Genomic DNA, 25,576 nt, shown 5'->3' with positions numbered 1-25,576 from the left:
TGGTTACATAAATATATGTTTATATAAATGTGATTATTATGTACATAATACACATCCTTTTTTTTCCCCTTTCACCACCAATAGGAGTATGGGCATCTTTCCATATCAGTAACTTGATTTATTAAAAACTATTTTAATTCTATTTATGTATCTATCATAGTTTATTTAACAAATCCTCTTTGATTTTATTTTTCTTTTAAGGATAATTTCTCAATGCTAGAATCTGGTGTTTTCAGGATCCTAGTCAGTATTTCTTACCAATAGGAAATGTATTACAAGCATAGATTTTCCTGGACTTAACAGTGTTCCAAGGAAGTCTCTATGGCTCATAACATCTCAGGCAAGAAACGGGTAACTTTGTTCTCTCCTTGGAAGAGATGAGGAAGGAATTTGGAGAAAGGAGCATCATATTTGAGATGATATAGTCCTTAAGAGAAACCCAGAGTGAAACTAATAAATACATGCTTAATATATTAAGTATGGCTTTGTTTCCAAACTACTAAATTCATGTTGAATGCTTTTTCCTTCAAAGCTCTTATGGATACAAAAGTGATATTTGCCCAACTGATAATTCTACAAGGGGAAATCATGCTTCTTGCTCCTTTCTTCCTCCAACAATAACAAACCCAGATAATTACACCATTCAAGTGGAAGCTCAAAATGCAGATGGTACAATTAATTCTGATATAACACATTGGAACTTAGATGCCATAAGTAAGTATCATTTTTTATTTGTATATGCTCTATTATTAAAAGATAACCCCTCCCCTCTTTTTTCAGAAGAGATGTAAACTCAAAGCTCAAGGAGATAGTAGGTATACCAAGGGTTGTGGATATGTATGAGGGTTCCTTTCTCTCCACATCCTCACCAATGCTTGATATTTCTTGTCTTTTTGATACTAGTCATTCTCACTGGTATGAGGTGATATCTCTTTGTGGTTTTGATTTGCATTTCTCCAATTGTGAGTGATGTTGTGCATCTTTGCATGTATCTTTTGGTCTTCTTTTTATCTTTGGAAAATGTCTATTCAGGTCTTCTGCCCATTTTTAAATTCAAATTGTGTGTGTGTTTTTTGGTTTTGAGTTGTATGAGTTCTTCATATATTTTGCGTATTAGCCTGTAATTGGATATATCATTTGCAAATGTCTTTACCCATTCAGTAAATTGCTTTTTCATTTTGTTGATGATTTTCTTCACTGTGCAAAAGCTTTTTATTTTGATGAAGTCCAATAGTTTGTTTGTTTTTGCTTTTATTTCCCTTGCCTGAAGAGACGTATCTAGAAAAATGTTGCTAAGGCCAATGTCCAAGAGATTGCTTTGTTTTCTTTAGGAATTTTATGGTTTCAGGTCTCACATTTAAGTGTTTAACCCATGTTGAGTTTATTTTTGTACATGGTGTGAGAAAATGGTCCAGTTTCATTCTTTTGCATGTAGCTGTCTAGTTTTCCCAGCCATTTATTGAAGAGACTGTCTTTTCCCCATTGTATCTTCTTGCCTTCTTTGTTATATATTAATAGATGATATAAGTTTGTGTTTCTTTCTGGATTCTCTATTCTGTTCCACTGATCTATGTGTCTGTTTTTATGCCTGTGCTATATTGTTTTGATTACTATAGCTTGAAGTCTTGGATTGTGATACCTTTAGCTTTATTCTTGTTTTTTCAAGATTGATTTGATTATTTGGGGTCTTTTGTGGTTCCATACATATTTTAGTATTTTTTCCAGTTCTGTGAAAAGTGTTGTTGTTATTTTGATAGGGACTGCATTGAATCTGTATTTTGCTTTGGGTTGTATGGGCGTTTAGAACATTGTAATTCGTCCAATCCATGAGCATGATATATCTTTTTAGTTGTTAGTCTTGTCTTCAATTTCTTTCATCAGTGTCTTGTAGTTTTCAAAGTACAGGTCTTTCGCTTCTTTGTTTATATGTATTCCTAGGCATTTTATTCTTTTTGATGCAATTGCAAGTGGGATTGTTTTCTTAATTTGTCTTTCTCCTACTTCATTACTAGTGTATAGAAGTGCAACAGATTTCTGTATATTAATTTTATGTCCTCCAATCTTGTTAAAATCATTGTTTTTAGAATTTCTAATGCAAGAGGATATATGCTGATTGAATAGTGTTATTTAAGAAGACAATGGTTTTATTTAACATAATATTAATTTTGTTTTAAAAATACACAAATAGGGGCTCCTGGGTGGCTCAGTGGGTTAAGCTGCTGTCTTTGGCTCAGGTCATGATCTCAGGGTCCTGGAATCGAGCCCCGCATCAGACTCTCTGCTCAGCGGGGAGCCTGATTCCTCCTTTCTCTCTGCCTGCCTCTCTGCCTGCTTGTGATCTCTCTGTCAAATAAATAAATAAAATCTTAAAAAAATATATACACAAATACTTACATAGAAAAAAGCCTGGAAATACACCAGAACATTACAGTGGCTCTGGTTTATGGCATTATGGAGGATTTAAATTTTTCTTTCTTTTTTTTTTTTTTAAGGGTTTATTTATTTATTTGATAGAAAGAAACACAGCAAGAGAGGGAACACAAGCAGAGGGTATGGGAGAGGGAGGAGCAGGCTTCCTGCTAAGCAGGGAGTCCGATGCAGGGCTTGTTCACAGGAACCTGGGATCATGACCTGAGCCAAAGGCAGATGTTTAACGACTAAGCCACCCAGGCACCCCTAATTTAAACATTTTCTTTGTATTTTTCCATATTTAAAAAAGATTTTGGAATGAGCATATGCTACTTTTAAAACCAGAAAAATATTATGTATTTTGAAAGAGAAAGATTTTGAGTGATAATGTTTGTAACATTCAAGGGAAGTGAGAGATGCTTTCTACTGGACACTTTTGGGGGTTGAGGAAAGAGAGGTTGAAGGGAGTGGAGATAAGGGAAACAGACCATTTTCTAGTTGTGTGATCTCTTCTTTTGACCTCCTTTCTTCTTGGCATAAGATCTGAATCACTCAGTAAAAGGTGCATTTGCAGAAAAGTCATAGAAATGTATCTTCTCCTCACTGGCCATTCTTTTTTTGGTGGTGGGGAGGGGTGGGAGAAACAGGCGTGGCACCATTCCTTTTGCCCTGCCTTCCCAACGCCATCTGCATATAGCCAGCTACAAAATATGCATTATCATTTCCTTTCTAGTTTTCTTTTTTTCAGTTTTAGATGGATGTTACTAGCATTTTCTGATCTTTTTGCATATATGAGAAAATTTATGATGATTTTTATTTTCAGTGAAAATTGAACCACCTGAGATTTTCAGTGTGCAATCAGTTTTGGGCATCAAACGAATGCTTCAAATAAAATGGATAAGGCCTGTGTTGGCTCCTCTTTCATCTACTTTAAAATATACTCTTCGATTCAGAACAGTAAATAGTGTCCACTGGGTAAGTTATGCCATTATGATGTTTCTATTAGAGGGCCCAGAGAAGAATATTATTGATAACCTTTTTTTGAGCCTGAATCATTTCTCCCCCCATTTTCTACCTTAAAAATGGAAGACAGACAATAGTGAGTACTTTTCATCCCAGTTTCCCTTTTCAGCCTTTTAGAATGTATAAGTGTTTCAATGTAGGCATCTTGCATTCTGAGCACACTTTAATAAGCACCACTTATTAAAAAGTGAGAAATTTACTTTTGCATTCTGCTCTGATTTATGTCTAGATGTGTTGGTGGCCAGAGATTCTACAGCTTGGCCATTTCCTGTTTTATTTTTTCAAACTTTTATGAAATTGTGATATATGACATATTTAGAAAAGTGAACAAAAGCTAAATATTACATTTAATAAATTATTATTAAGTAAGCACTTATGTTAAAAACCAGTGAGGTCCAAAATAGCATGCCAAGGTCCCCGGCCGTCCTTTCCTGAAGATAATCGCCATATGTCCCTAGAGCTTTTGTTTTGATTTTTCATGGTAAATACTTCTTCACTTTTTCTTATGGGTTGGCAATTTAAACCTGCATCCCCAAACAACATAGTTTGAGACATTACATAATGGGAATCCATATATTTTGTGTTTTGTAAATATTTGGCTTCTTTCAATATTGCACTTTTAAGATTCTTCCATGTTATATAATCCTGGAGTTTATATATTTTCATTGTTGCTTAATACTCCATTATATAAACGCAGAGGAATCATGGCTTTAATTTGCATTTACCTGACTTTTAATGAGCTCATTTACCTTCTCAGGTGTTTATTGGCTATTTGGAGTCCTCCTTTGTGAAATGTTGATTTAAGTTTTTGCACGTTTTTTTCTAGTGGGTGGTCTGAGTTTTAAATTGACTTGTAGGAGTTTCTTATATATTTAATTATGAGTTTTTTGTTTGTTATGTGTGTTGCAAACACTTCTGACTAGTGGTTTGCCTTTTAACTCTTCTAATGGTTATTTTGGAGCAGAACTTCTTAATTTTAATATTATCAAATTTTCTCAATCTTTTCTTTTATCCATAAAGTCTTATATCTTAAGTCATTTCTAACTTCAGAGTTTAGAGGGTATTCCCATATCTCCATCAATGCAACCTGAAATTATATCAAGTTTTTTTGTAACCACTAAATATTATTGACTCTTAATTATCTCCTAGCCAGTTAAATCAGTTAAATTTTCAGGACTTTTTACCCCCACACAAGATGTTCTAGGAAAACACATGTCTACTATCTTATAACTTGTTTATTAAGGTAAGTGTAGGTGTTTTATTTATTCTTGTTGTATTTCTTCATGTTGGTTATATCCATCATTTCAGCCAATTTAGAGTCTTTATTTTATCACCTAAGACATACATTTAACTTTTTACTTTCTAACTTTGTAATATTTTTGGCTTGGATCACTCTTATTTCTATATCTTTATCTGATAGTTAATAAAAACAGATCTGTCCATCTGTGACTATGTCAGAGCCCTGTGGCAAAACATTAGAGACTACTCAGAGATATCAACCTCTTTTTCTTTGAGTGTGGCCATTTATCCAGGTTTCTGTGAATATAATGAATTACCACTATAATCATTCAGCCCATCTTTTTCCAACTTGTCCATGACACTATTGCTAGATTCTCCTTTGCTGAAATTCAAAGATACTTTATCTATTGCATTGTCTCTTAACCTAGAACACTTTCAGAAAAGAAAGTTGGTTAAGTTTCACTTGTCTTGTATTTAACACAAGAGAAACAATGATGTCCACTCCTCTCAGCTTCCTTTCCATGTCAGCTCTGGAATCATTCTACTAGTACTAGACTACATGTAACATAAGACTCATTAATTTGTAGTTTTGGGAAACATAGAAGGGAACTTCTAGACAAGGCAATTCCTGGCAGAGCATAAACTCATCTTCCTTACATCACATATTATATTCTAAGTAAACATGAGGACTTGCTAGAGTGGTGTGCCCTTGGGTTTATTCTCTTTGTCTGAGCCTAGAGTCCTATGGCTGCTGAGATAGGACTCAACAGGAAAAATAAACCAAGATCTCTGTTCCTCTAGAAAATTACTGAGCCATGCACAACACTAAGTGAGATCAGCAGGTGTAAACTACCGGAGCATACAGCATCCTCTAGGCCACTTCTTTGGCAAACCCACCTACATCTGCACTCTTCTTAGCTTTATTCCTTCCAGTCCCTGAGATGAGAGGTCCTCTCTCCTGCTCTTGTGAAGGAAATGAGAGGGAAAGTGGAATGTGTATTTAGTGTCTTTCTCCTTTCAGTTTTCAGACAAAATCAGTTCTAAATGCAATTACACCAACCCAACCTTTCCATGGAAAAAGGTCCAAATGTTTAACCCTCCAAGACCTGCTGCTTATCAATCCTTCCAACCTCATCATTATCCTGCCCTTGATTCTCTAGTAGTTCTAAATTGCTAGTTTCCCTTATGTCATGTTGTTTCACTATTCTGTCTCATTTTTGCACCTCTCACCCTTTCCCAAACTTTGCTGAATCTGTTCATGTCTCAGAACTCAGTTCTGACATATTTCCTTCTGAGAACCTGAGCTAGGTGCTCCTCCTCTGTCACTGCACTTAACCCTCAGCACAGTCATTTAAAGTTATCTCTCTGTGCTTTAGACTGTAAAACAACAACAACAACAACAACAACAACAACAACAACAAAAACCATACAGCCATATGGCAAGACTTAACATTTGTATGATGCTATACGGGTTGAAAAACGCTTTCTTATACTCCAGACTATTTAATCCTTGCATTTATCTTGTCAATGAGGCATCACTATTCTTCCTTTTACAGATTAGGAAATTGTGATGTAGAGAGCTTAAATCACCTGTCCAAGACTACAAGTTTTGTAGGTTGCAAACCTGAGCCCAGGTTATCTGACCCTAGGTTGTCACTCATTTGACCATATTTTAGCAACCTCCAGACCATCTTCCTGTTGCCTGTTCTAAGGAGCTTCTGCCTGTATAAGTCTCAACCATATAAACACTCTGCCAAAGATCTCAAGACTGTTTTGAGAGTTTGATTTAGGCTTAGGCTTTGTACCAACACTTTTGACTCATCTTTTAAAACATAAACACTTTGGGCAAGCTAGGATTTGGCACAAAGTACCAAAGATTGTTAGAAACAAACCTGAAGTTAATTAGTGTTTTATTAGGAGCCCGTTGTCTGTGTTGAGCTGGGAAAGTTTTAGTTAAGCCCATATAAGGAGGATCAGTTTGTTCTGGACCCTGTAAGGGCCAAATGCACTTGCCTAGACAAAAAAGCCAAACTAAAAAAAGCCTTTCAGGCAGGCACACTGTTTGAAACACTGAGCAGAAATTTTTTTTTTTTTTTTTTTGCTTTAGCGGTAGAGCTGAAAAGAACATTCTTGCATAGTTACATTAGACAGAGCTTTCTGCGAATGAATGCGAGGACCCCCAACACACAAGCCAAGCATGTGCTTGAGGAGGCTAGTAAAGCAGGAAGAAAACTTCAAAAGATCATTTTAAAAGAATATTATATATTTAAAAGAGCATAAAAGGAAAACAGAACTTTATTAGACTCCCTTGTACTTATTTTGTAGATTAATATGGTTTTCATTTTGATTCATGTATGGAAGTCACCATGTGGTTGCCTTTCTCCCAAAGATCTTAATCTGGTTTCTCTTGGGCCCCATAACTAGGCTTAAGCTGCAGAGGTTACTCTCCCGGAGAGGATGGGTTGTCCCAGTGACCCTGTTCTGCCATTGCAACATTTCCAAGGGTGACTGGAGGAGGGAGCTCAGGGAACTTTGGATTCAGCATGAAACAATCCTCACCTTTGGCTCCTACATCCTTTTCCCAGCACCATCTTACTAGGCTGGGAGCTCACAAGTGTCCATTTGCAGCTGGGATGCTCAGCTTTTTGCCACATATGCACATTGTCATTTTGCCCAGTTTCCTTTAGGCCTAACACCTATCATTCTATGCTTATTTTCATAGCTGTTATATACATATGGGAAATGTCAGAACTTCCTTCTCTCACAAGGTTTTATGGGACTAGTGGGAATCCTCACAAAATAGATATGCCCATTAGTGCAGTTTATTAATGAATTCAATATGAGTTCATATAATCCAACAGCTGAAAGTTCTTATTGCAGCAACAGTGATCATGCTCAAAAACAAGTCTCTGAATTTTTAGTTTTGCTTGGAAAATTGGATCCAAAAGGGACTTTATAGACTATATAAAGCAATGTGTTCATTTTACTAGTGAAGATACTGAGGTCTAGAAAGGAGAGGTGATTTATTTAACTCTCTCTCTCCATACCACAAAAGAATGTCAAAATGAATGCATGCATCCAGGCTGCTGAGATCCTTGGCAGCCCTACTGGTCACCCAAAGATCAATAATTTGCTGTGGAAAATTTGGATAAAGGGAAAGGGTCTAGGAGGGATGAAATCTGTGTTCTGATCTCAGTTCTGCTCATAACAAACCCTGAGGTAATCCATGGTCACTTAACTTTTGAGGTCTTATCCATGACCTGAGTTTGAATGTGATGCCACTAAGTAATGTCTCTGTTGCCTACTGTTATGTGAGGCCTTATATCTAGGTGTTGGAGTCATCTGCTGTTTTTAAACTGAGACCTGGGTTGCCTGGGTCCTAGGACTCCACCTTGTATTTTCCAAAACAACAAGACTACTCATTCACGTCCAGCCCAGGGGCAGGGACCTCTGCCTTCCAAGCGTAGAGAGAGGAATTGAGGAGGGTGGTTGTTCGTGGGGTGACTCACATCTGCTCAGGCACAAATGATCCCTGGGCATGCGTGGAAGTTTATTTATGAATATTATATTTTTTAAAACTCGAGGTACAGTGCTTCTAGTTCTGAAATGATTGAGGAATGGAGAGGAAAAATGGAAAGATAAAAGAGGTCTCCCATCTAGTTCAGGTTTATCTCTGTCTTTTAGATGGAAATCAACTTCACCAAAGAAGATATAGATAGAGATGAGACCTACAACCTCACAGGGCTGCAGGCTTTTACGGAGTATGTTGTAGCTCTGCGATGTGCCCCAGTGGAGTCCATGTTCTGGAGTGTTTGGAGCCAAGAGAAAGTGGGAACAACTGAGGAAGAAGGCAAGCTGGTCCCTTGCAATTTCTTTTCTTCCTGGTCTGGTTTTGGGTGACCTGGGCCGAGCCTTATTGGGTTTCATCAAACTCTGTACTTGGGAATCATGGACTCTGGCAGTCTGTACATTCCCTCTCCACAGGGTACTCACTGTGCCCAGCTGAGCCCACACGGTAAGCCAGCCTTCCTCAGATGGCCTTAGTTAACATCTTTTTGCCCCAAAGGCAAAAGAGCACATCTTTAATACTCTTAGAAACTTCTTATACTCTATGTGAAGTACTATAATATTATTTAAAGATATCCTATGATAAATTAAAGCTGTATATTGTAAACCTTGGAGCTACCACTTAAAGATAAATAAAGGTATAAATTATGAGGAAAAAAAAAGTAGGTTCTTAATGACAGTGAGGGAAAGATAAAGGAACCATACAATGAGTGAATGCTTGCTGTGAGTGAGGTTTGGTATTCAGAGTAATACTTTAACTCTGTGGGGTTGGCTAAAATCCCAGCCTGGCTGTGGAGTGACTTTGGGCTAGATACCTATCTCTAAGCCTTACTTTTCTCATTATTTACTCCCCCTTTCCACAATAGAATACAATTTATAAAACTAAGTTAAAAGTAGTACCTACTTTTTAGTGTTATTTAAAAAATTCAATGACATAATGTATTTAGCTTACAATAAACATTCAATAAATGCCAGGCCTCCTATTATTTTTATTAAACCTTCTAGGAGCCCTATAAATGATGTGGAATCACCCCACTTGGTGGTGAAGGAGCTGAGTTTCAGAAGTATTAGCCAATTGCTCAGGTCACTCAGCATGGGTTACTGTTCTTTGTAAATCAAGTCTTGCCCAGCACCTCCCCCTCAGCAGTAATAAATGTTTGATGAATGTATCAGTTTCCCATGGCCACTATAACAAATTATCACAAATTTAATGACTGAAAACAACACAATTTTTTTCTCTTACAGTTCTGGAAGTCAGAAGTCCAAAACAATTTCACCGGACTAAAGTCGAGGTGTTAGCAGGGTTGTTACCTTTTAGAGACTCTGAGGGTAGAATATGTTTTTTTATTGTTTCCAGCTTCTAGTGGTTGCCTGTGTTCCTTGGGTTTTGGCCCCTTCCCTCATCTACTAAACCTATCACTCTGATCTCTGCATCCATCATCATGTCACTTTTTTCTCCTCTTCTGTGTCAAATCTCTTTGCCTCACTCTTATAATGACCTTTGTGAAAATATTTAGGGCCCACCCGGATAATCCAGGATAATCTCCAGTTTATGATCCTAATTTAATCACATCTGCAAAGTCCCTTTGGCCATACAAGGTAACATTACCAATGGCAGGGATTAGGACTTAGATCCTTGGGGTATATTTTTCAGCCTAACACGATGAATGAATGAATGAGTAGTTGAACTCTTGGTATGTTCGCACATCTTTTGTAATAAGGAGAAGAAATGTAAAATGTTCTTCCTTCTAACCTTCTGAAGTTTTACTCTCCCTGAATTTCCCCCAACCACACACCCGGCCATAATTTCAGTCATATTCTCTTAAATCTTATTCTGTTTTACAGCCAAGTGCCACACAAGTTTCAGGTAACATTTGCAATCAATTTCTGTGCTCCCTAGTCCATTTGACAATAATTTATTCCTCTGAATCTTGCTTGAGTTTCCTATGAGACAAAGTTGGTACTAAGAGGTGTTCAGCACAATTGCCCATATGATCAGATGTCTGGGAATAATCCAGTATCTTCTGAATTTTGTAGCTCCCACTGGAGACGTTCATGTTAGTTCAGTCTATACTACCCATTGGTGGATGTGGTTATACAACATGGGTTCATGCAGCACATGGGAAATTGGACTAGATGACTTCCATTTCTTTTTTTTTTTTGAAATTCATTTATTTGGGAGAGATGTAGAAAGAATGCGAACACAGAGGGAGAGCAAAAGGAGAAGCAGACTCCCCGCTGAGTAGAGAGCCTAATGTGGGGCTCCATCCTAGGATCTTGAGATCATGACCTGAGCCAAAGGTAGAGGATTAACAAACTGAGCCACTCAGGCACCCCAGGCTAGATAATTTCTAAAGGCTCTTCTCACCCATAGATTCCATTCATCTATGCCACTCAGGCATCTAGTTTTCTATGCCAGGCTCTAGCAGTCCAAGAAAAAAAATCACAGAAAATACCAAATCTTTATGCCTAAGTACTCAGAACAGTACCTTACAAATGGTAAGGGCTATATAAATTTTACAACAATAGAAATGCAGACATGATAAAAGAAAACTAGTTTGTGGATCTCATGTAACTTTTGATTAAAATTACATACAATATTTGGGAACACATTTACATTCTATAGACATCACCTTAAAGTGTTTAATGAATACAAATATAATAGTTTACAAATACTAAACAGCACATAAATTACACAGCAAAAAAAAAAAAAGGCCCATTGGTTATAATCTGTAGGAGTAGTCAGTTGTTGTCTGTTTTAACTGAGCCCTCCCTTTTAAAGGATTAGAAGGCAATACATGTAGTATTGTTGAGTGACGTGTCCTCTGCCTTTGCTACACCTTCTAGCAGATGGTCTAAGAGATTAGGTTCTACTTCAGGTATAACCCTGTTTTGCACTGCCCTCCTGCCACCCTATAGCTGGCAGTCTTCTCTCCAGTGGCCTCCTCATGCCACTGTGGCTCTGGATCTTCTGTTAACTCATGACAGCCCAGCCACTCCCTCATGTCAGTTTCTGTTTCATCCACTTGTTTTGCTGCCAGAAACAAGATTTACTGTTTCAGCTGATTTGTTATTTTGGCTAGTTGGGCTAGAATTCATTAGCAGAGCCCTAGATGCTGGTGTCGGCTGTGCTTGGGGCTGATTAAATCAACCACTTACTTATCAAAGTCACCGCTGTAGAACTTTTGCTTTTGTTTCTCTTCATTTTTTTCAGGATCCCAGAGAAAATTGATGAAGACGCACCCCCTTGGCCCCCAGCAAATCCTAATTTCCCATTTTCTAATTCATAAACAATTTGTTTCCCTATTTCACAATGGAACGCCAGTTATTTAATACACACCGCCTCAAACCATTTCTAATTGCTTGAAATTTTCTCTTCTAAGTCAAATATGAAACATTATTTATTTTCATTTGGATTTTAATTTACATTTACAATTTAGATTGATTATTAGGGCGATTTATCCACAATTAAACATATAAGGACACAGATGTAATTATGTTCTGATATTCTGATCCTGGCTTTATTACCTAAAATCTTATAACACTGAAACATACATCTCTGTGTTTCAGAAATGGTGATGATACTACTACCATGCCTAATTATAAGGGTGTGGCAATTAAATGAGGCAAATCGGGTAAAATGCTTAGTATAGTGACACTTGGCTAAAAGTTAACTGTTCTTATTAATTGGTCTTCAGCAAAGCACCAGGGCATGTCTGAGGTGTCTGACTGGTGGTAGTTGTGGATATTCCCAGACTGTAATGGAAGCAACATAGCATCAAATTGTTGCTAATGTGTTCAAAGAATTGATGCTTTTGAATATGTAGATATTTCGATGGATTTGGAAAAATTTAATTTTGCTCTTACAAACACACTGAGTTATTACTTTTCTAACTTTGATTATACTGCAAAGCCATAACTAGCTCATGGTTAATGGAAATTTCTGTTCATTGTAGAAGATTTACATGCAACTCGGGCAATGGTTTTAGTAAAAGCTGCATCTGTGGGAAGCTGATATTGGGAAGATGGTTCCTCTTTGGCCTTTATCTGCAGGAAATAGGGGCCTCAGTGAAAAAAGAAAACATTTACCATCACCATCTACTACAACTAGATGACTGCCTATGGGATAAATCCAAGAAGAATTTCACTTGTATTTCTAGCCAAGTCCTTGCAATGATTGATTATCTAATAATTAGTTTATTTTGTCTCTGTCCTTCAGATGAATATTTGGGGCTGGATTATAATACACACTTCACCTTTAGATTTGTTTGCTTCTTACTGTCAGTGCTATTATCCCTGAGTCTGACTGAACATAACTGGAATGGAGAGACTCTACAAGTGAGAGATGGAGTGATAGTCCTTCCAATTCCATGGGTCACCTGTGAAGTCTCGTGACCTTGGGCCCTTGTGCTAGAGATTTCTGCCCGGAGGAACTCTGTGTTCACATCTCATTGGCTTGTAGATAGGTTGTTCTCTGAGAAAATTGAGTACAGGCTGTCTGTCTTCTGATTCTTTATTGAAGAATCTATTTGAAGACAGTGATATTGAAGAATATTGATTTCTTTGGGAAATCAGATAACTTCTGACAGAGCTTGTAAGACAGTAAGACAGTTATCTCCGTGGAGCACAAATGAAGTCAAGTTTAAAGTCTAAATAGTTTTGATTTCCTGATATGCCTCTTACATAGAATTAGATCTCATCAAGATCAGGGCCTACCAATTAAACTGTTTTACTCACTTCCAGCTTCTGCAAGAGTAGTTGTAGAAATGTGACTCTCCATTGATGATAAAACAGGTTATTGACTTACTTGACCTTTGGCTCATTTTTCTACATTATGAAGTTGTCTTCATTTGGAGTTCAATAATTTCACCCTAAGACACCTAGTCACCCAAAGTGTGACTTCACATACCTGGAAACAGTCTGTTAGTACTAAAGCTGTTTAGTTCTTGGCCTGAGTGGTTGACTCCATTCTCTGCAGACCTACTTACATTATCTTCAGCCATTTGATTTCCTCAAAAAAAAATATTCAGAGTTCATTAACTGCATCTTCAATTAGAGACATTTCTTTCTCCAAATTACAGGCCACTAGCCTTCTGGACAGTTTTTTAGAATTATCTGCTTTCTTCTCCTGGCTAACATGTGTAAGTCATTCTTAAACTAGAAACTCAGGATTTTGAAATTATCCCTGTCTGATCAGATCTTCAGAAGCTAACACACTTGAACTATATTGTCTTGGATTATGTTATTCATGGAAGAACTGTGTAAATCAGGTATAACATTATGCCCTTACATTTTATAGAACAGAAATATGAAAAAAGTACGTATGTCATATTTCTGAATTTTGCTCAGCTGTGATTGCAGACATTGGCCTTTATGTTTCCCATTGTCTTTTTAAGAGGATCCCCATGATAAATTCCATTAATTAATTCATTCCCCAGCCAGCCATTTGCTCCTTCATATGACTGCTTTTTGTCAGGCTATGAGAAACGTGCAATTCAATATGAACCTTTTTTGCTTTTTCTGCCACGAAGATCAGCATCAAATTTAAAGCTCAGGTAATGACCTATGGCCTAGCAAAGATTATTTCTCTGTTCCTTTCTTCTTTAATTCTTTGTTATATTTTGTAACATCTTAACATTTTTGGGAGTAGGTCTTATTCTCTCTTTCTCCCTCCCCCTTTCTCACCCTGGAATGGTATAGATAATATCTCTATCTATGTATCTATCTCCTTATTAGTTATCTGTGTCATTCCCAGCTTTAGTGTTTATAGATATTATATCTTAGAGGACATGAGATGCTACATTTCAATCCAGATTTCAGTTATAAATTATATTACGGTACTTCCTATTGTACTTTTTAAACTTACATTAAGCCATTGGATCTAAGAGCAGTTTTAGTTTTTACTTTTGGTTGATGTGAATCCTTTGGTCACAAAATGAAGACATTGTGGGTTGTTGCAGTGCGGCCATCCCTCCACTGACTGCTTTACTTCTCCTGGCTTCCTCCAGCAAACCCTTCCCAACTGCATTTCTAATAGTCAACCCAGCTAATTTCAGCAAATTCTGTTTCAGGTCCCTTCTCTCTTATGTTGAGCACCTCACTCTGTTTCCTTACAGCTCCCTATGGCCTGGATCTGTGGAGAGTCCTGAGACCACCGAAGGTCAATGGAAGAAGGCCAGTGCAGTTGATGTGGAAGGTGACCACCTTACAGTTTTGTTGTTGTGTTTCTGTTTAAAACCATTGGTTTTTTACACATCCAGTAACTGTAATTCTTGAAATTTTACCGTCTCTGTTTCCTTCCCTAGAGGCTTTATAATGCCCCAAATCTCACTGTGGTTTCACAGTTCACAAAGCCTTATAGGTCATCTTATAGTTGGCCTAAATACACCTTACAGACCCTGCCCCCTCTCTTCTTTGATCTGAACATTAACATTTAAGACAGGTACAAAGTGCAAGTGCAGGAGGCATCTTGACCTTCTGGGGAACTCCCCCCCGCACCTCTCCCACCCCCCACCACCCCAGGCTGGCTGCATTTGAAGGCAGTTTAATATTGTATAACACCCACCCCTACATGGGAGAAAAGCACTGACCTGGGGTCAGCTCACTAATGTGGCCTCGGGTCATTGAAAACATATATTGCTCATATGTTTTGACTACTGGTATAGTGGGATATAAGGACAGAACACGGGTCAAATGATGCTTTCTTGGGTGGAGGCCTGGGATTGAGGAACAAAGGAGAAGGTGTGGGCATCATGTGGAGAGATGGAGAAAAGAGGAGAAGAGAAGGTTAGACAAAGGACAGAAAAGGAGGGGAAGAGGGAATAAACGGGAAAAGAGAAGGGCAAATATGAGGGGGAAAAAAAAACCCAGCCAGGAACCAGGAGAAAAAGATGGGGGTGGGTTGTGGAGGGGAGAAGAAGAAGAGGAGAGCAGCAAGATGTCAGAACTCTTCAGTAGTGTCCAGAGTTCTCCAGGAACACTCATATTATTTCATGCTTGCTAAAGTCCAGGCAAGTTTAAATCCTTCTGAAAATGGAGAAATCACTTTTTTTACTGATGATATTCTAATCCCAGTTATGCCCTTAGGACTTTGGGGCCCCCTTAAGTTGTAGAGGCAGCAGGCCAGGGAGAGCATAGCCAGGTGCACTGGAACACCTTTGTAAATCAAGATTGTGTGACTCCCATTTTGTGGTTAAGGATGAACAAATCACTCAGTATATTTTGGGGGAAGGAAAGCAAACAATGGCACATAGCCGCATATGGTCAGCCACAGAGTGTTGGGTCAAGTAGGCCAACATGTGAATGTGAAGTTCATGAAATGGACTTGAGTCCCTTCCTCTTTCTTTCCCTCACCTGGGGACTGTTTTTGTTTTGTTTGCCTCAGTAGGAGAGGTTTCTAAGAATTAAGTTTGGTTAAAAAGGTTGGACTAAAACTGAATGGTGGTGATGATTGCACAGCTCTGTGAATATACTAAAAAAAAAATTCCTAATTGTATGCCTTAAAGTAGTGAATTTTATGGTATCAGAATTACATCTCAATAAAGCTGTTGTTTATAAAAGAAAATGCATTGTCCTAAGAGATAAAAACCTCCCAGTCATTAGGAAGTATCTGTCAATTCCTGAACTGGAAAGGCAGTGGGACAAAGTGACTTCTAAAGTCCTGTCTGACCTTACATTCAGTCATTCTACTCCATCCATGTGTGTTGTCAGTAACACAGAGTAAACAACTGGAAAGCCCTATAACTCCTGGGAAATACTCAGCAAGGTGATCACTAGGCAAAAACATATGGTTAGTAGGTTCAGGTTCAAGGCTGAAGAGAAGAGTCTGGCTTGGAATCTCTGGGGTCCCCTGAGGCTTCTCACCACAGGTTTAGGACTGGTAGGACAACCCTGAATGTTTTAGGCCTCTTAGCTGGGATATCCAGTATGGCTGGTCCAGGGAAGCTAGCTCCTTTCTCAAAGGAGGTGGCATGCTGCTTTTTATGTCGCAGCACAGGTACTTTCCAACCCTTGGAAGCTTCCAGAGAAGAGATGACCCAGGGCCAGAACAGAATTGGGATTCTTGGAGGGACTGCTTCACATTTTTAGCTTATACTGCCCTGTCCTGTTCCTGTGGGAGGGGAAGAAAGATAAGCATCAAAATGACTTGCTTACATTGGCTTGCACCTTCTCCTAGTTAAACCTCATGGAATTACACTTCTGTTAAGGGTTGATACCAAGGGACCATTTATCAAATCTCATTTGGCCCTTGAAGGATTCATGTTACAGCACAGGGTGTATTATTCATCCTAGAAGGGTGATGACCTAATTGCAGTTTAGCACCTAATAATTAACATTACCCCTCACCCCTCACCTCACCATTTATTACCATCTCAGTGTCTATCTTTTCTTGTTTCTGGCAATACATTTTGTTTCCTTTGGGTTCAGAAGGCAAGTGGAGCCCCGGTCCTGGAGAAGGCCCTTGGCTACAGGATATGGTACTTCCCAGAAAGCAACACTAATCTCACAGAAACAGTGAACACCACTAACCAGACACATGAACTGCATCTGGGAGGCAAGACCCATTGGGTGTATGTGATTTCTTATAATTCTCTTGGGGAATCTCCGGTGGCCACGCTGAGGATTCCGGCTGTTGATGAAAAGTGTAAGTAGAGTGTCAACGTCTTACTTCGATGCCTGGTCCCAACTAGCTGGCCAGGAAGACCCCCTCAAGGATTGCTCTTTCTGTCAGGTCCAAATGAAAATGAAGTGGGAGCTTTATAGGTTATGGTGAGGAGACCAAAATCTTGTGGTAATTAATGAGCCCCTTGAAATACACTTCCTTTGGAACAAAGCCTGTGTTGAAAAGCAGAGACTTCATAAAGTCATATGAGATAGTCATACACCTAGAAGTTCTACAAGCAGCTTGTATTTGTTTGGTCTGAGTGAGCCATATAAAACTGTCCAAAAACCATGTTTGTCCTCAGTGAAAGAAACTTCTCTTTTGAGTTTTCCCTTTCATGGTATTGACCATGTCCCAGCCTGCACTTATTCATTCTTCCATGTTTTTCCTTTTCCCCCTTCCATGTGAATCTTCAGTTAAGAAAATTTCTGATGTTTATACTTATCAATAAAGTGCTCATTATACTTTCAATTAAGTAGTTTTAAACATTTTACTGTTTCCAGGCAAACTCATCTTTTATATCGCATGTTGGAATAAAATACTTTCTGTGATTCTTAGTCAAGGAGTTGCAGGCAAGGGATTTCTTCTTTCCCACTTTATTTTTCTCTATAAATATTACTGTTTTTTCATTCTATTGATCTTCTCATTCCTCATTTTCTCCCTCAGTTGGATGCAAGTTCCTTGAGCACAGAGATTTTTGTCTGTTTTTCTTTTCCTCCTCTTCCTCCTCCTCACACCACCCCCTTTCTGTAGTACTTAGAATAGGCATAAGAGCAGTTAGCATCGAAAAGGTTCTCAGGAAAAAAAAAGAAAGAAAGAAAGAAAAGGTGCTCAGTAACTACTTATTGAAACACATCATAGTTAGGTAATGCACTCTCTAATTTTTCACCTCTCTTTACTTAGACCTAGACTGGTTCAGACCTTTGCACTACCAGCGCTGGACTCATTTGCCTCTACTCCCCTCTTTCTCTTCCCCTTAAACTGAACCCATTTCTTCCCTTGCCTCATTTTGGAACTCCTATGTACAGTTGACTCTTGAACAACATGGGTTTGAACTGGGTGGGTCCACTTATATGCAATTTTTTTTTACTATATAATACTATAAATGTATTTTCTCTTAAGACTTTCTAAATAACATTTTGTTTTCTCTTGTGTTCTTTGTTGTAAAAATATAATACATAGGGGTGCCTGGGTGGCTCAGTGGGTTAAAGCCTCTGCCTTCGGCTCAGGTCATGATCTCAGGGTCCTGGGATCGAGTCCCACATCAGGCTCTCTGCTCAGCAGGGAGCCTGCTTCCCCCTCTCTCTCTGCCTGCCTCTCTGTCTACTTGTGATCTCTTTCTGTCAAATAAATAAATAAAATTTTTTTAAAAATTTAAAAAATATAATACATAATACATGTAACATGTAAAACATGTATTAATCTACTCTGTTACCAGTAAGGCTTCCAGTCAACAGTAGGCTATTAGTAATTAAGTTTGGGGGGAGTCAAAAGTTATACATAGATTTTCAACTGCATGGGGGTTCGTGCCCCTAACCCCCATGTTGTTCAATGGTCAGTTGTATACATATTCTGTGTTTTGAGCTACACTTGACATTACTGTAATATTTAATAATATTCTCCACCATCCTTAGTTCCTGGCATCCTACTTTCTGCCTATCTGATATCCCTAGTGATGCGGTTTCTGACAAATGTGTGTCATTGAATAAACATTCTTTGTTAGTAGAGGCACTGCTGCATAGTAAAGCCAGTTTCTTGGTGTGGCCCTGGAGTGGGAGGCAGTAAAGAATAGGGGATAGAAACATGGGCTTTGGAGTCCAACAGCCCTGTATTCATATCTTGGCTTTTTTACTGTGGTATCTAGATACCACAAACCTTGGGCAACTTATGTAACCTCACTAAACCTCAGCTACTTGTAAAATGGAACTGTTACATAGTAATGCCTCCTTCACAGAGCTGTTGTGAAATGAGATTTTATCTTTAAAATGATTTGCCTAATGCTAATTATTACTATTGTCATTCTTTTAAAAAATTTATTTATTTATTTATTTATTTTGAGAGAGTACAGGAGGGAGGAAGGAGAGAGAGAATCTGAAGCAGACTCTGTGTTGAGTACAGCCTGATGGGGGACTTGATCTCACAACTGCAAGATCATGGCCTAAGCCAAACCAGAGTTGGATGCTCAACAGACTGAGCCAACCAGGTGCCCCAATATTGCCATTCTAAATAAAATTTCTGATTGATTAAATTTTTATTAGGCAGGGATTATCAACTTTAAAAATACTATAAAATAATATTTTAACTAAAATTATGCTAAATTCCCATAAGGGTTTTTTGTTGTTGTTGTTGCTAATTTTTCTCAATTCTGAAGGTACTTGCCTTGTGTCAGAAGCATCAGTGTGATCATCTGTTATAATAATCCCAGACCAGATGCAGGCAAGCTATAGCTGTAGACCAAACCTGGCCTGATACCTGTTTTTGTAAATAAAGTTTTATTGAAACGCAGCCACACCTATTTGTTTCCATTTGCTTATGTCTCCTCTTGTGCAATAGTGGCAGAGATGAATCATTGTGACAAAGACCATATGTATTATAAAACCTAAAATTTTTACTATTTGGCTTCTTACAGAGAAAGTTTAAAGACTCCTGGTTTAGACATATAAGAAAGTAATGCTTTACAGAATTTTGTTTAATAAGGTGGAGTCAGCTAGAGAATAGTTATAATAATAATAATTGTTATAGCAGCAACCCTTTCTGCCCATGGGTCCTGTCCCTGTGCTTTAATAAAATCACCTTTTTGCACCAGGATAATAATAATAATAATTGTTATAAGCGCTAACACTTAGTAAGTACACTTATCATATGCTGTTCATTGGTAAATGTCAGGCATTATGCCAAGATGAGATAGGTTAATTTAATGCCTTGAAATGGTCCAAGAGGTAGAGGCTATTAGAATCATTTAATAGATGATGAAGTAGAGAATCAGGAAAGCTTGGGAATCTGCCCACGGTTGCTCAGGTGAAATCAAACCCAAATCTGCATAATCCACAGTTTTACAATATACCAGAATCTTAGACTTGATGCTGCTTGACATTGAACCAGTTATTTACCTCTGTGGGCCTCCATTTTACCATCTTTTTTAAAAAGGGCTTGGAATAGATACACCTTCTTGTTCCTTCTGACCTAAACATCTCTGAGTTTTAAAGGACCTTAGCCAGCATGTGGCTTTGGAGTGATCTGAGGTAGGACCCCGAAGAGCACAGCCACTGTGTGGTGTAGGTGAGGAGGCTGTCAGGACTCCTGAGGCAGAGCTGAGGGTAGCCTTAGACAGCTAAGGTGCGCACCACAGTGCCTGAGGGCTGTATTTATGGCCCACAGTGACTGCCTTCATGCAAACCACAAGAACTTAAAAGTGTTAGCAGTCAAAGCCCCTTTTCCCCTCTCCCAGGATGAATATGGATTTTCTACAGCACCTGGGGGTATGTTGTATTTGGAGAAATTGTTCAAATGTTCTTGTTGAATAATGGAAGGGTCCAGGAGAGTTTACATACAGCAGAGTGATGATTTGGAAACTTCTCCTTCAGCACCCTTGACACTGCCCAGGCTCTTCCACAGTTGACTTATGGCTTAATTGAACATTTTCCACACCTCTTGTGGCCCAGGGCCTGGGCTGTTCCATTCATCCCTATAGCATGTTTGGCTCTTTCAACCTGACCTCTGCTCCTTAGACAGCCAGTGTTGGTAAAGAAAAGGACTGTGGGCTTAGGAATCAACACTCATTCCTGTCTTCAGGTCAGGATTTGTGTGCAAATAATTATTACGAAAGTGCCTCCAGGGAGACCAGAAAAGGATGTGAAAGAAACTTGGCCAGGGAAGGGGAGTTGGCCAAGCCAAAGGTGCTATGTGATTTTCCCAGGGCTGCTGTAACAATGGATCACAGACGCAGTGGCTCCTAACAACAGAAATTTACTGTCCCATTGTTCTGGAGGCCAGAAGTCTAAAATGAAGGTGTTGGCAGGGCTGTGCTCTAGGGGAGGATCCTTCCTTACCTCTTCCAGCTTTTGGAAGCCCCAGGCATTCCTTGGCTTATAACAGCATAACTTCAGTCTCTGCCTGGATCTTCACATGGCCAGCTTCCTATGTCTCTTTGTTTCTGTGTTCAAATCCGTTCATGAGGACATCAGTCACAATGGGTTAAGGACCCACTATCTTAACTACTAACATCCACAACAATCTGATTTCCTTATAAGGTTACATTCTGGAGTACTGAGGATTTCTTTTTTGTGGGACACAGTTCCACCCATAATGGGTACAATTTGCAACAAAAACCCAAGGAAGAGTGGTTCCAGCATGGCTTGCAAGGGGACTCTGGAGTGAGTTGAGGGCACAATTCTTCGAACCAAGCAACACACACACACACACACACACACACACACAGACCAAATAGTAAGAAGGAATTGAGAAGATCAGGGAGTATGAACATTACCTTCTACAAGAGGGTAGGGAGGGTTCCAGAAGCTCTAGAAATGCCTTTCAGCCTGACCGGAATGGTAACCGAGGATGCTTAGAGGCTATGGGTGGGGGTGGGAGTGGTAGGAGCTCTAGAGATCACATGTGGTTGATGTCCTGGCCCCTATCCCTACTCCAGCTTTACATTTCCTTCATGCCTCAGTTGCCCTTCCTGATCCTTTTAGATAGACAAATTTCCTGGCCTTTCTCTGGGACTAGCAGCTGGAGTATCTCATAAAGGCCCAGTTTGAGAAAAGGATTCATAAACTGTGGCCTTCAAGAACAGAGGCTCGTAAAGGTGCCTGCTGGGGCTTGTTGCCTAGAAATAGCAGGATTCAGTACTCCCAGACCTCACACCAAATTCTACACTTGGCTAGGCTCCTAGCTTCGGAAGGCTTTTTGATTTTTTTTGAAGGACACTGCTTCCTGCCTTTATCCAGGACTGTCTTTGGTGTTCATTGAAGCATACTTTGTTAATTGTAATTTTGAAGCCTCAGGCATATTGTGGGTGATAAGGGGCAGAGGAGAGAGGAAAGTGGCACCCCGTGATCTTCTGGGCCCCGCCTACTTGTGCTCCCCTTCTGTGCCACATGCCCTCCAGTAGTTCTCCTTTCTTATTTAAACATTTTTAATAAGATAGCTATCTGATTCTAATTGAATCTTAGGTATTGTATTGAAACTCTTAAGTATTTTATTTATTCTATTTAAAATCTTAGGTATTGCATTGTATTTAAATTTTTTTAAAGATTTTATTTATTTATTTGACAGAGAGAGAGAAGACAAGCAGGCAGAGTGGCTGGCAGAGGGAGAGGGAAAAGCAGGCTCTCTCCTGAGCAGAGAGCCTGACGTGGGGCTTGATCCCTAGACCCTGGGATCATGACCTGACCTGAAGGTAGTCACTTAACCAACTGAGCCACCCAGGTGCACCCCATCCTTTTTTTCCCCCCAAGATTTTATTTGTAACTTTTCTTTTTTTTTTTTTCTATTTTCTTTTTTCTTTTTTTTAATTTTATTTTTTACAAATAGATAATATATTTTTTTCCCCAGGGGTACAGGTCTGTGAATCGCCAGGTTTACACACTTCACAGCACTCACCATAGCACATACCCTACCCAATGTCCATAACCCCACCCCCCCCCTGCAACCCCCCTCCCCCCAGCAACCCTCAGTTTGTTTTGTGAGATTAAGAGTCACTTATGGTTTATCTCCCTCCCAATCCCATCTTGCTTCATTTACTCTTCTCCTACCCCCTTAACCCCCATGTTGCATCTCCTCTCCCTCATATCAGGGAGATCATATGATAGTTGTCTTTCTCTGATTGACTTATTTCGCTAAGCATGATACCCTCTAATTCCATCCACGTCGTCGCAAATGGCAAGATTTCGTTTCTTTTGATGGCTGCATAGTATTCCATTGTGTATATATACCACATCTTCTTTATCCATTCGTCTGTTGATGGACATCGAGGTTCTTTCCATAGTTTGGCTATTGTACACATTGATGCTATAAACATTCGGGTGCACGTGCTCCTTCAGATCACTACGTTTGTATCTTTAGGATAAATACCCAGCAGTGCAATTGCTGGGTCATAGGGTAGTTCTATTTTCAACATTTTGAGGAACCTCCATGATGTTTTCCAGAGTGGTTGCACCAGCTTGCATTCCCACCAACAGTGTAGGAGGGTTCCCCTTTCTCCGCATCCTTGCCAGCATCTGTCATTTCCTGACTTGTTAATTTTAGCCATTCTGACTGCTGTGAGGTGGTATCTTATTGTGGTTTTGATTGGTATTTCCCTGATGCCAAATGATATGGAGCACTTTTTCATGTGTCTGTTGGCCATCTGGATGTCTTCTTTGCAGAAATGTCTGTTCATGTCTTCTGCCCATTTCTTGATTGGATTATTTGTTCTTTGGGTGTTGAGTTTGCTAAGTTCTTTATAGATTCTGGACACTAGCCCTTTATCTGATATGTCGTTTGCAAATATCTTCTCCCATGCTGTCAGTTGTCTTTTGGTTTTGTTAACTGTTTCCTTTGCTGTGCAAAAGCTTTTGATCTTGGTAAAATCCCAATAGTTCATTTTTGCCCTTGCTTCCCTTGCCTTTGGCGATGTTCCTAGGAAGATGTTGCTGCGGCTGAGGTCGAAGAGGTTGCTGCCTGTGTTCTCCTCAAGGATTTTGATGGATTCCTTTCTCACATTGAGGTCCTTCATCCATTTTGAGTCTATTTTCGTGTGTGGTGTAAGGAAGTGATCCAATTTCATTTTTCTGCATGTGGCTGTCCAATTTTCCCAACACCATTTATTGAAGAGGCTGTCTTTTTTCCATTGGACATTCTTTCCTGCTTTGTCACAGATTAGTTGACCATAGAGTTGAGGGTCTATTTCTGGGCTCTCTATTCTGTTCCATTGATCTATGTGTCTGTTTTTGTGCCAGTACCATGCTGTCTTGATGATGACAGCTTTGTAATAGAGCTTGAAGTCCGGGATTGTGATGCCACCAACTTTGGCTTTCTTTTTCAATATTCCTTTGGCTATTCGCTGTCTTTTCTGGTTCCATATAAATTTTAGGATTATTTGTTCCATTTCTTTGAAAAAAATGGATGGTACTTTGATAGGAATTGCTTTAAATGTGTAGATTGCTTTAGGTAGTATAGACATTTTCACAATATTTATTCTTCCAATCCAGGAACATGGAACATTTTTCCATGTCTTTGTGTCTTCCTCAATTTCTTTCATGAGTACTTTATAGTTTTCTGTGTATAGATTCTTAGTCTCTTTGGTTAGGTTTATTCCTAGGTATCTTATAGTTTTGGGTGCAATTGTAAATGGGACTGACTCTTTAATTTCTCTTTCTTCTGTCTTGTTGTTGGTGTACAGAAATGCAACTGATTTCTGTGCATTGATTTTATATCCTGACACTTTACTGAATTCCTGTACCAGTTCTAGCAGTTTTGGAGTGGAGTCTTTTGGGTTTTCCACATATAGTATCATATCATCTGTGAAGAGTGATAGTTTGACTTCTTCTTTGCTGATTTGGATGCCTTTAATTTCTTTTTGATGTCTGATTGCTGAGGCTAGGACTTCTAGTACTATGTTGAATAGCAGTGGTGATAACGGACATCCCTGCCGTGTTCCTGACCTTAGCAGAAATGCTTTCAGTTTTTCTCCATTGAGAATGATATTTGCGATGGGTTTTTCATAGATGGCTTTGATAATATTGAGGTATGTGCCTTCTATCCCTACACTTTGAAGAGTTTTGATCAGCAAGGGATGCTGTACTTTGTCAAATGCTTTTTCAGCATCTATGGAGAGTATCATATGGTTCTTGTTCTTTCTTTCATTAATGTGTTGTATCACATTGATTGATTTGCGGATGTTGAACCAACCTTGCAGCCCTGGAATAAATCCCACTTGGTCGTGGTGAATTAATGTACTGTTGAATCCTATTGGCTAGTATTTTGGTGAGAATTTTTGCATCTGTGTTCATCAAGGATATTGGTCTGTAGTTCTCTTTTTTGATGGGATCCTTGTCTGGTTTTGGGATCAAGGTGATGCTGGCCTCATAAAATGAGTTGGGAAGTTTTCCTTCCATTTCTATTTTTTGGAACAGTTTCAGGAGAATAGGAATTAGTTCTTCCTTAAATGTTTGGTAGAATTCCCGCGGGAAGCCGTCTGGCCCTGGGCTTTTGTTTGTTTGGAGATTTTTGATGACTGTTTCAATCTCCTTACTGGTTATGGGTCTGTTCAGGCTTTCTATTTCTTCCTGGTTCAGTTGTGGTAGTTTATATGTCTCTAGGAATGCATCCATTTCTTCCAGATTGTCAAATTTGTTGGCGTAGAGTTGCTCATAATATGTTCTTATGATTGTCTGTATTTCTTTGGTGTTAGTTGTGATCTGTCCTCTTTCATTCATGATTTTATTTATTTGGGTCCTTTTTCTTTTCTTTTTGATAAGTCTGGCCAGAGGTTTATCAATCTTATTAATTCTTTCAAAGAACCAGCTCCTAGAGTCGTTGATTTGTTCTATTGATTTTTGGTTTCTAGTTCATTGATTTCTGCTCTGAATTTATGATTTCTCTTCTCCTGCTGGGTTTAGGGTTTCTTTCTTGTTCTTTCTCCAGCTCCTTTAGGTGTAGGGTTAGGTTGTGTACCTGAGACCTTTCTTGTTT

At 38.9% G+C, this 25,576-nt stretch overlaps 1 protein-coding gene across 1 annotated transcript in view; it reads left to right on the top strand.

Moving 5' to 3' along the window:
• IL31RA (interleukin 31 receptor A) overlaps positions 1-25,576 on the top strand; it is an 88,015-nt gene that overhangs the window by 50,128 nt on the left and 12,311 nt on the right. Inside the window, exons 4-8 of the mRNA XM_032844038.1 lie at positions 533-714; positions 3,233-3,384; positions 8,356-8,521; positions 14,355-14,434; positions 16,666-16,882. Coding sequence (XP_032699929.1) covers positions 533-714; positions 3,233-3,384; positions 8,356-8,521; positions 14,355-14,434; positions 16,666-16,882 — 797 coding nt within the window. The remainder of the gene's footprint in view (positions 1-532; positions 715-3,232; positions 3,385-8,355; positions 8,522-14,354; positions 14,435-16,665; positions 16,883-25,576) is intronic.

The sequence above is a fragment of the Lontra canadensis genome, unplaced genomic scaffold (assembly GCF_010015895.1).
Source record: "Lontra canadensis isolate GAN:19392208 unplaced genomic scaffold, GSC_riverotter_1.0 scaffold4, whole genome shotgun sequence".
In the NCBI taxonomy this organism is placed as follows: domain Eukaryota; kingdom Metazoa; phylum Chordata; class Mammalia; order Carnivora; family Mustelidae; genus Lontra; species Lontra canadensis.
Note: the sequence above shows the minus strand (reverse complement) of the source record. Positions and strands in the feature narration are given on the sequence as shown.